Source organism: Phaseolus vulgaris, chromosome 5, assembly GCF_000499845.2.
Source record: "Phaseolus vulgaris cultivar G19833 chromosome 5, P. vulgaris v2.0, whole genome shotgun sequence".
Lineage (NCBI taxonomy): Eukaryota > Viridiplantae > Streptophyta > Magnoliopsida > Fabales > Fabaceae > Phaseolus > Phaseolus vulgaris.
This window is the reverse complement of record NC_023755.2, coordinates 2,109,986-2,121,371: the sequence shown is the minus strand read 5'-3', so window position 1 is coordinate 2,121,371 and position 11,386 is coordinate 2,109,986. Positions and strand designations below refer to the sequence as shown.

General features: G+C 34.0%; 1 protein-coding gene across 1 annotated transcript; it reads left to right on the top strand.

Moving 5' to 3' along the window:
* The first annotated feature begins 2,279 nt into the window (after positions 1–2,279).
* Positions 2,280–10,969, top strand: LOC137834766 (polyamine oxidase 1). Its single transcript, XM_068642945.1, has 10 exons — positions 2,280–2,440; positions 2,533–2,782; positions 2,872–3,057; positions 3,233–3,294; positions 3,491–3,645; positions 5,792–5,935; positions 7,422–7,571; positions 9,046–9,300; positions 10,116–10,469; positions 10,585–10,969. Exons 1-9 carry the CDS (start codon positions 2,386–2,388, stop codon positions 10,407–10,409), a joined length of 1,551 nt encoding a protein of 516 aa, XP_068499046.1. The 5' UTR covers positions 2,280–2,385; the 3' UTR covers positions 10,410–10,469; positions 10,585–10,969.
* The last annotated feature ends 417 nt before the right edge of the window (positions 10,970–11,386 follow it).

The following is an 11,386-nucleotide window of genomic DNA, read 5'->3' as shown; positions in this document are numbered from 1 at the left end:
TTACTAAGAAAAATTCTCATAAAATATGAAAAATTATTTTAATAATGCAATACAAGAATTCCCTATGACTTTTTATGCTTGATTATACACATGTATAAATAATTAGTTTAATAAAATTTTGAAATGATTTTATATCGGACGTGTTCCAAATATTGAGAGAAGAAATTAAATTCTAAAGTTGTGCATGCTTTGAGATGGTCACACGTAGACTTTGCCTTTTTCTTTACAACAGGTTTCTGACTTTGATTATGTTTACAATATTTCTATTTCTAATTGGTAGAATATGAGGTTTCTGACTTTGATTATCTTTACAATATTTCTATTTCTAATTGGTAGAGTATGAACTTCAGACACTTCTTTTAAATGACGTGTTAGTGTCAGATATTTATATTGGACACCGACTCTCGTATAACACTTGTAGGACACGAATATGTAAAGTGTCCAATTCAAAAAGTATTTGTTGGATTTCTGACAATTTTATTACAGTTCTAACACAATTTTAAAAATAAAAAATAAATTATTTTTTAAAAAATTTAAATTTATTGTATAAATTTTTATCATGATTATAAAAATAAAAAACAAATTCTTTTGAACCAGTCATAGAAAACATCTCCAAAAAATATTTTGGAACATACTTGTGCACGTAAATCTTTATTGTCAATTTATATAATTCATAATTATATAATATATAGATTCATTTCTTCGTATTCCATATTTTAGATATTATACGTATCTTCGTGTCCATATCGTATCAGTGTCCGTATTAGTGTGTATGTTACAAAATGCTTTTTTTTTTCTTTTGATATTTATTATTTGGAATAATTAACATTCTTCCAAGCAATAAAAAAAATACACTATGCCAACATTGAACATATACCCATTATGGGAGCATTCCTCTAACCAATATCTTAAGTTATGAATAAATTTTTACCACTGTTGTTAATGATATTATAAGTTATCTTCTACCATACAAAAAGAAATTGTCATTACCAATGGCAATGGAAGATGTCAACGCCATTATACTTTGGAATTTTATAATTGAAGACAATATTAGTCCAAGTCCAAGGTGATTGGGTTCTTCAGATACCAATGTTTTGTTTTGGTGTATACACTTTCAATACTCTCTCATTCTCATCATTTTCTATAATATCAAACCCCACTTATCATCTTCTTTTAAACCTGTTCATTCAAAAGGGTTTATTATATTTTGATATCTTCAAGTGTCCAAATTTTGTAAACTTAACAAAAATTATTCTCATATTATAAATCTTATTACTTCATGACCTCTTTATTTTGATGTCAAAATCTTATTTTGTGTGGACTTTTCTATAATGGGTAACCAACTTTACTCAACTAATATATTAATTATGTGAGTTTTAACACAAGAATTGACCCTTTTTTTCTATGTGAACAAAAAAATATTAATGTTCCAAAGTGAAACTATAATATTTCAGTATTTCATACGTATATAAGAATTGTAGGGTGATGGACCGAATCCGATGTTACGGTAAATAGGTTGTTTTTTCGATTTATATATCTAGATACAATGTTATAATATTACAAGTTAATGAATATCGATTAATTAGTATTAATCACTCAATTAGGACAAAATCCTGACTAAATTCAGAGATGTCAGGATTGATTTTCTTAATATATACCAAAGCATGCAATACAAAAAGATATCTCTTACAAATTGGTTAAGGATACACTCATTCTTGATATTTTGTCATGGACTTAAGATCGCAGAGTCTTTTATCTGCAAAAAAAATTTAAAAGGATATCTCTTACACACTGGTTAAGGATACACTTATTTTTTATCGTTTTGAATGTTTTGGATGTAAGATCTTACAAACTGGTTAAGGATACACTTATTCTTGATCATTGTGTTCTGGACGTAACATTGCAGAATCCTTTATGAATAAAAAGAATTAAAAGGATATCTGTTACACACTGGTTAAAGATACACTATTTTTGACCGTTTTGAATGTACAAACAAAAATTAACCCTGGGAATTGATTTATATTTATTATGGATTTAAAAGAAAGATTGAGGGTAAAAGTTAGGGTGAGTGCATTAGCAACTTCCACACCATGATGTGTTGAGTCCGAAAACGCGTTGGCGTGGAGCACGGATTGTTGGACTAGATTCAAATGCAAAACATTGTTTCAACACGAGTCCATCGTGCATCTTAGTCGAAAGCAGAAACAACAATAAATGGGGTTTAAAAAGAAATTAATCACAAAACCGCAAAAATAAAACCTATATAAACCGACTCCCGCTATAATTCTTCAGGTGTTACAAAACAAAAAAAACAGAAACACTGTACGCTCTTTCTCTCTCTCTCTCTCTCTCTCTCTCTGAACGCAACCGAACAGATTTAACGGCATGATGGATTCTCCCTCTCGCTCCTCCGTCATCATCGTCGGTGCCGGCATCTCCGGTGAGTTCCTTCCGCCTCATTATTCTTCGCTCACGGACTCCGTTTCTGAACGGAATGTTCTGGAATCTCATTGTGTTTGCTTTGATTTCAAGGTATCGCTGCGGCGAAGGTGCTGGCGGAGAACGGCGTCGAGGACGTGGTGATTCTGGAGGCGTCGGATCGAGTCGGCGGAAGGATCCGGAAGGAGAGTTTTGGCGGCGTGTCGGTGGAGCTTGGAGCTGGTTGGATCGCCGGCGTCGGCGGTCCGCTGCCTAACCCTGTTTGGGAGCTTGCCGCGCAATTCGGCATCCGCACATGCTTCTCCGACTACAGCAATGCGCGCTACAACATCTACGACCGCAGGTCCATTCGTATTCCGCCTAACGACGTTGTTTGCACTGCGTCCTCTGTTTTGCTTTTGCTGACTCGGTGTGTTGAGTTGTTTGTTGCAGCGGAAATCTCGTTCCGAGTGGAATCGCTGCTGACTCGTACAAAAAAGCGGTGGACTCGGCGATTCAGAAGTTGAGGAACCAGGAAGAAGAAGAGGAGGAGGAGGAAGAAGAAGGAAATGATGGTCATGGTCATGGTGATGATCGTAATGATAGTAAAAGAAATAATAACGAATCGAAACGGCCTTCGTAAGTGTAAAGCTCTGCGCGTCGTTTTCAGCCGCAAAAGTCATTTTGCGAATGTGTTGTTATATATAATCAATCATGCCTTCAATTATTTTCATTTTGGATTGTTTTGGTTCTGTTTTTTTTTTTTTTTGCCCTCTTTTGTTGCTCATGCACTTTTTTACGTTTCCCCTTTTAGGACGCCGGAGACGCCAGTAGAGCTCGCCATTGATTTCATCCTGCATGATTTCGAAATGGCTGGTACGATCCGTTCACTTTTTCACTGTTGATTTGCTTCCTCCGTAAAACCAGTGAAAATTTTGTAGTTATTCAAATTCGTTGTCGCACACAAAAGGAAATACTGTTTGTGATTCCGAAACTGCTTCAACATGTGTATTTTTGTTTGTTTGTTTCGCTGTGTACTGTGCTCTGAAACTGGGAAATTTGGGATGCACAGAGGTAGAACCAATATCCACCTACGTAGACTTTGGAGAGAGAGAATTTTTGGTTGCTGACGAAAGAGGGTACGACTATTTGCTGTACAAAATGGCTGAAGAATTTCTCTTCACATCGGAGGGTAGAATCTTGGACAACCGTCTCAAACTCAACAAGGTAACACAACTCTTCATATAACATAATTAAGCCGTTTCTCTATGAGAATTTTCTTATTTGAAGACTTTTCCATCGCCCCTACCTGGAAATACTCTATTGGTTTGTCTGCTTGCGTAACAATTACATTTCCTGGTGAACATCTGCATTTGTTTGCTTCCCAGCCTTGTGTTTTTTTCCCCTTTTGTTATTGTGTCTCGTTGTCTGTTATTTAATCTCTATTGTCCCACTGTGGAGTTTGTAGATAATGACTTCTCAGAACTGTTTTGCTTTTGTTTTTTTGCGTGTGTATTTGCGATATTTCTGTCACTCATCTCCTGCCCCTTCTCCTGGTGTCAACTCCCATAACTTTTTTAGTGAAGCTTTTGACTACTTTATAATTGAAACGTATATTATAAATTAATTTAGTTAAGCTCCGACAGGGTTTCTAAATCATATAATAAAGTTGAATGAATGCTAAAGCTGCTAATTGCATTATGAAATACTTAATTGTAGAACTAATTTATATTATATATATATATATATATATATATTGATCTTAGTAATTATGAAGCATTTTCCTTTTCTTTAGAAGGAAAATCAAAATATTGTGGATGTGGTTTGTAGCATTGTCCAATGTCTTGTTTTTTTATTATCAAAAGCCATGTCAATTGCTTTCAGACGCGAAATTATTGGCCAAAATCTTTTTATTGTCATTCAAGTATTGGATTTTTTTGGTGGGTAAAATGTGTAGTGGAGTATAAAATAAAAAGTCATTTCAAGTCATGGTCAACTGTCAAGTACACATTCATGGCGAAAATTCTTTACAAAATTTATGTGATAAGGAAATCTTGTACGAATATAAATAATATAAGCATTGGAAAGATATTGAAAGTAGAAACTAAAGTTCTTTCAAATAGCGTATATATGTCTCTGTTGAATCTCTGAAGTTCAAACTAGTAACATTAAAAGGATTAATTACCCTACATTGATCATTACTTAGCTTTCAATTATTTTTTATAATTATCCCCATTAAATTGTTATGATATTTTCAGTTTAAAATTCAACCTATTCAATGTTTAAAATTACTTTATGGAATGAAATAATATGCGATTAAAATAAATCGAATAAAAAATTGGAAGAAGTGGAGTTCCATCTGACGTTGAATTTAACATGTACGTTTTGTAAAAGGAATGTAAACAGGGGGGGAAATAGCCGGAATTTTGAAATAGTATAAAGTTAGTTTTGGAAAAAAATATCGTTCACTAAAAATTAACAAGCATGTGCCATTGTTGTGAACAGAATATAAATCATGGCAAAAGTTACGTCCTGTAACATCTTTCATGTATGCATTGTTCAGTTGGGGTATGAATGGTGGACAAGCACTGGGTTTGTTCTACAGGAACTTTTTTATTGTCTTTTTACGTGAAAAATCTGAGGTCATCATTTGAGTGTTCGAACATACACTAAGCAGGTGGGTCTCAGGGCGTATTTGACCATTGCTGCTTATTTTTTTAGTGTTACCGACGTACATCAATATGCCGAAATCTTTTGAGAGCTCCACTTACAGGTAAAGTTTGACCCACAAATAATGCCACCTTCTATTTCAATTCTTGTAAAGGTTTTTTACATCTCATAAATTAGTTGGCCCAGGAGTTCCAATTTCTGTTACCAGCCACACTATTTGAATTGACCGAATCGCAATAACCTAAGGTGATCGGTCATTTCATCTCAAATAATAACACAGAAGAAGGGAGTCTTGTCAATATCCCCATTTATTAGGCAATACCTCAATCGCTCAAAAGATCAGAAACTAATGGACCTGACTTAAGACTGTTGCTGTTCTGGGTAAATTACATAAATCTCCAATAACTTAACAACTACTCAGTCCGTGCTCCAAGTCTGCCTAGATTCCTTTGAAATAAATATTCTCCTTGAATTTATTAGTTGGTTCCAAGGCAGACCGCTCAGATTCTCATGAGATTTTATTGCGTTTTGGACTTCAGTTTTTTCTACTCCTATACTTTTCCCTTTGACTGCGTATGATTTTTGTGGGTCATGGTCCTCATGGAGTTCATTTTACTTACTAGTACTAGATAAGAGTTGACTAACATGGATAAATTTAAGCTGAAAGGAAATTTATTTTTTATTTTTGCATGAATTTGTGCAGGTTGTCCGGGAATTGCAGTATTCAAAAAGTGGCGTTACGGTGAAAACGGAGGATGGTTGCGTTTACGAAGCCAATTACGTGATTCTGTCTGTTAGCATTGGTGTTCTCCAAAGCGACCTACTCTCCTTCAATCCACCCTTACCCGTACGTCTACTCTTTATTCTACTGTTCTCCTTTCCTTTTTGCCTCCACTCCCACGAGCCCCGAGTAATCAAGCATACCTAAGTAAAACTAGAAATGTTTTAAAGAGTTTTTCTAATGAAAAAAAAAACTATCTCTTTAAGAACACTTTCAACTTATATCTAAACAGATCCGTAGCTGTGTTCTGGTATATTATACTACTACATAGTAAATTTATAATATAAAATTATGTGGAACTTAGTAATTGGTCTAAAATATGTGGACGTGTTGTGCATCTCACTGATCTTTCTAAGGGCATTAATTTCAGAATCAAGGTCATTCTATTCTATAATAACGCATTTACTTGCTACCAACATGGTGGAAATGGAATCTCTAGTGTGTGGTTCTATCTATACGGGTCCCTACAGTAGTAGTAGTTTCCCTTCTTTTAACAGGTTGTGACCCCACAGTCTTAAATATCATTGGTTGGGAATGTAAAGAAAATATAGAGATAGCTAGTTTCGTATTAAATTGAGCTCTCTGGTTGATGACGCCAGAAGAAGTTTTTCGAGGTGTCTTCATATGTAGAAAACAGGGATCGCATGATCCACGGTATCAATGATCCACAGTCTCATCGTTGGTGGTCTATTAACCCTCTTGGTTAGGTCAACACGTGGAAAGAGAACACCAACTTGCATATGTAGTTGTGAATTCAAATAGCGCGCAGTCTTGTGTTGTCTTTAGAAAGATGCTACTTAATCTTTTAGTGGTTTGGAAATTATTGCATTCAAACTAAATAAAAAAGTTAATTCAAGCTATAGTTAATTAGCATGAATAAATGGCTATGTGGAACAGTTAGCTGTAACCTGATGAATAGAGCTTTACTTTTAAAATGGAAAGGAAAGGTTTAAAGTTAACTAAGTGGGGTAGGTGACACCATAGAAAACGTTAGTGGATTTTAACTTTGTTGCATATGCATATGGATTTTAGAAGCCTATGGATGGACTAATGCACTGTGTACTAGAAAATTGTAGTCTAACCTAAACCTCTCAAGTCTAACCTATGAGCATCTTGTGTGTTGTACAGCTAGACCAAGTCTTTATATGGGCGATTCTTTATTACTATAATCTTTCCCAACTTCAACACAAGATGAAGTTCTGAAAACATATGTATAGTACAACTTCTTAGAGTTCTATACCTATCATACGATACTGACTTTAATTTATCAGAGTTGATGATGTCTTAAGGACTCACTATTTTGTAAATTTAAATGTTGAACACGTAATGTATTTGATCAAACTGTGATTACCAGTGATGTGAGGTCATCAAATTAAATTATTAAGGGAAACTATGATTGAGGTACTTTGCCTTTTCCGTATACTACTTAGGTGGGCTTTAGTCGTCTAAACGTCCCCTCAGTTCTGTTTTTTTATTAGTTTATCAATTTTGTCTTCGTGAGCTAAATCTTGTCTGATTCAATATGTCCATGCTGAATAAAATAATGAAACAGAGATGGAAATTGGAAGCCATCGAGAAATGCGATGTGATGGTGTACACTAAAATCTTTCTGAAGTTTCCGTATAAGTTCTGGCCGAGTGGACCCGAAAAGGAATTCTTCATCTATGCTCACGAGCGGAGAGGCTACTACACATTTTGGCAGGTCTTTTTTAATTTTTCATTAATGGTTGTCTGTTCATTTCCCCTAATGTTTTTTCTACTAAGTTGTCTCTTTTGCTTTCTGTTTCTGTTTTGTTTCTATTCTCGACAAAGCTTGTAGTGTTTTCCATCTACTAATTAGGGTGAACATAGAACCAGCTCTATTATAAGCCAAATTCTGTGGGAAATTATTTATTATCTTAATGACAAAGACAATTAGAATCCGCTATCAATTTAATTTCCCGTGAAAGTACTAGCCTCTTACCTAACCTTCGGGACCAGGTTGAGCTTACGTGTCTACTTTGATATGATTTGAAGAGTATACACCAAATAAAATAGAGTGCCATTGGCATTCTGAGGATTTAAATAATACCTTCTTGTTATTATTTATGCGTTGTGCATGTGGGTCACATGGTTGATCTTAATCTCTAAACTTCTGGTTTATCTCTATTTACGATAAAATAACTTATGTTATCATACTTGTTATTAGGCCTACAAAATTATGTGTTTTGTTTTTATCCCCTTTCTGTGGTGAAACACTCTGGTCAATCATTAAATATTTGTAAAATAACAATCCCCTGAAAATGTCCAGTATCCTCACGTTCTATGAAATCAATGATTTTTGCATAAAACCCAGTGCTCTGGATTTCATCAATCTCATTAGCAAGCTCCACTTGAACTTCATAACGAGTTTATTTGCAATTAGCTTTCAACACCGTCTACTCTTGTCGCAATTCAACATAATAGACTTGATTGATAAAAAAACTAATCTTTTGTTTGATATGGAAAAATAGCTTTGCTTATATATTTCCCCCTTCCTTGATTTACGCAAGGTGGCTTAGGTGCATGTTTATTCACTTTTATTTTATGTTGTAATTTTGACCTTTATTACGTGCTCATGATAATAAACTTTTGCTTCTGCTATTTCCATTTGTCTTATTCGGTCATATTGATTATATCTTCTCAGGGAGAACAAAGAGATTAATATCTTTATCACTGTTAAATAATATTATATGGCTCATCATCTTTCTACGGATGTTTCTAATGTTAGTATTCTCTTGGAGTCATCTGTTATGAGTTTCGTATTGGGGACTACATCGGCTATGATGGGTTTCTTTCTCATATAGAATATAATGACATATTTCAAACTGTATTGTAGTATTATAATAGGCAAAAATTGAATTATACAATGGAGGATTTGGACACTATTGAACTTTAATACACGATATCTGTTCTATTCTTGTCAATATTAAAATCCTGTGCAATGATGCATTGATTTTGGATCTGAACTTCTATGATAAGTGAAAATAATTGAAGTCAGGATCAGAATATTTTTTAAATGACCTTGGGGATTGAATTGTCTAGTCTGTTTGCTAACCTGTCCATATCTTATTCTGAATCAGAATAGTTGTCTAGTTTGTAAGTTCATTCATCCAAATCTTTTTAGTTTATGTGTTGATTTGCTTAATTATGACCAGCACATGGAGAACGCCTATCCTGGCTCCAATATCCTAGTCGTAACATTGACTAACGAAGAATCAAAACGTGTGGAAGCTCAACCTGATGAAGAGACCTTGAGAGAAGCTATGGCAGTGCTTAGGGATATGTTTGGATCCGGCATCCCCAATGCCATTGATATACTCGTTCCTCGCTGGTGGAATAACAGGTTTCAGCGTGGCAGCTACAGCAACTACCCCATCATTTCCAATCATAAACTTTTTCATAATATTAAGGTTTGCTTTTCAAGTTCAACTTCTATATATTTTGTAAATGTGTCACAGTTCCTTTTTAATCTATTCTGTTTAAATATATCAATCGATGCTATATATTTGTCTTTTATATTTTTTTCTCTCTTCAATTCATTTACTTTTCTTTGTATTCTACACTACCTTGCATGAAAAACAAAACAATAGATGACGTGGAGCTTACAACTAGCTATTATAATTTATTGTCTCTCCTAACTATAATTCAATGCCAAGGAATTGTCTTTCTATTTTCTTTTTACTGAATCAGATAGCAATCCTACAGATTAATCCTACTCGATATATTGTGAATTGTGAGTGTCATTAACCCGATGAATCATATTTCCTTGACACTAACAAATTCATTTATTTGGCCTTAAATTTTGTATGAGTTTTTTTTAGTTTCATTCCAGAACCCCAAAAGAAAAAAGGTGTTCTGGGGAGTTATTATATACCTAATTTTCTTTCTTAACATAATTTATTGATTAATAAATTTTAAATAGAAAGTTTTTATCAAAATTTACATCGATAATGCTTTGGAAATCGTAGTAAAAACACATTAATGACGTATTTTAATGAATTTATTTATTTTGATTTTTCTATCTGTGATACATGAAGTTGATGTCATTTTGTTTTCTGGTATCCCTGCTCATTGCTGAACATGGAAGCAGAATCCAACAAAGCTTATCCTTTATATTTAATTTTTGAACTTTTGAACATTACAGATGGTGTTTGTGCCTTGTAGGGTAGAGATCCTGAGCTGTATTTTGTCCCTTATGTTATTTGTCTCTCTTGATATACTGCAGGCCCCAGTAGGTCGCATTTTCTTCACTGGAGAGCACACTAGTGAAAGATTTAATGGCTACGTACACGGTGGATACCTCTCAGGTATCGACACCAGCAAAGCGTTGCTAGAAGAAATGAGGAAGGAAAAAGAAAGAAAAAGTGAGAGCCAAAGTCTGTTGTTAGAGCCCTTGCTGGCACTGACAGAATCTTTAACAATGTCCAAAGCAGAAACTGTGTCCAATATCCACAAGTGTGATATTCCCACACAATTATACCTCAGTGGCAAGCTTGGGATACCAGAGGCCATTTTGTAACACATTGCAACTCTACACAGTCGCCTTCAACATGATGCATGCTTTATCAGAATCCTGCAGGTCAGAATGCCTCTAAATCTTAACATTTATATACAAATTATATTAACATAAAACAATTTTTAAAAATGGTTTATATTGCATTAACTTATAATAAAAATTATTTTATTTTTCTTAGGAATGTGTATGTAAAAGTTTAATCTAAACATGTCTCAAGACTGATTCAAGTCCATGATGCTGCTGCCACGGTTAATGTATATCCCACTGAGTGAAGTGTGAAGGTGAGGGGAAGAAGTGTTCCACACTACGCAGATGTTTCATTAGTGATGAAGTTTTTATGGTTTTGATCTTTGAAGGGAATTAATTAATTTCATTGGTATAAATTACGATTACTTTGTTCTTTATAGTCAGAAAGAAGCAAGATTACATTGTAAGCATAGTAACGGCTGATATGAGGATCCTAATTTTTTACTAGTTAATCATATCCATTAAATTGTATTGCCATGCAAAATTCATTATTGTCTGTGCATCAGTAATTATATTCACACTCAATTTTCTTTAAATTTTTGTCTGATACTTCTTAGTTTATCATTATTTTAAACCTTCTGTGTATAAGGTTGAGGAGTTTTTTTTTTTCTTAAAAAGCGTTATTAAAAAGGTTATTATGGACCATGTTAAGATGCTGTTACTATTTTTACTACCAAAGAAACTACACTGCAGAAATATAGTGAAGAAAGGTACAAGACAATTCCTAATTTTATAAGAATAATCCTACATATAGTGCTACAGGAGGATTGCACTAACAAGGCCATAACACACGGTCCATTAACAAAAACAATAAAATTCCTATTCTAAGATCAAATCTTGGCTGATTCTCCCTGAACCATATTAATATCAATTCAATAAGCACCATGCAATTTTCATTTTGTTTTTAATTTGTCTTTTAATGATTTAAAAATTTTGCCTTCCAAATCCGTAAA

Excerpts from the sequence above, each read along its gene's own strand:
- LOC137834766 (XM_068642945.1), top strand. The coding sequence starts at position 2,386 with ATGATGGATTCTCCCTCTCGCTCCTCCGTCATCATCGTCGGTGCCGGC. Across the intron at positions 2,441-2,532 it reads CGTCGGTGCCGGCATCTCCG|GTATCGCTGCGGCGAAGGTG; the intron begins GTGAGTTCCTTC and ends TTTGATTTCAAG. Across the intron at positions 3,058-3,232 it reads AACGAATCGAAACGGCCTTC|GACGCCGGAGACGCCAGTAG; the intron begins GTAAGTGTAAAG and ends TTCCCCTTTTAG.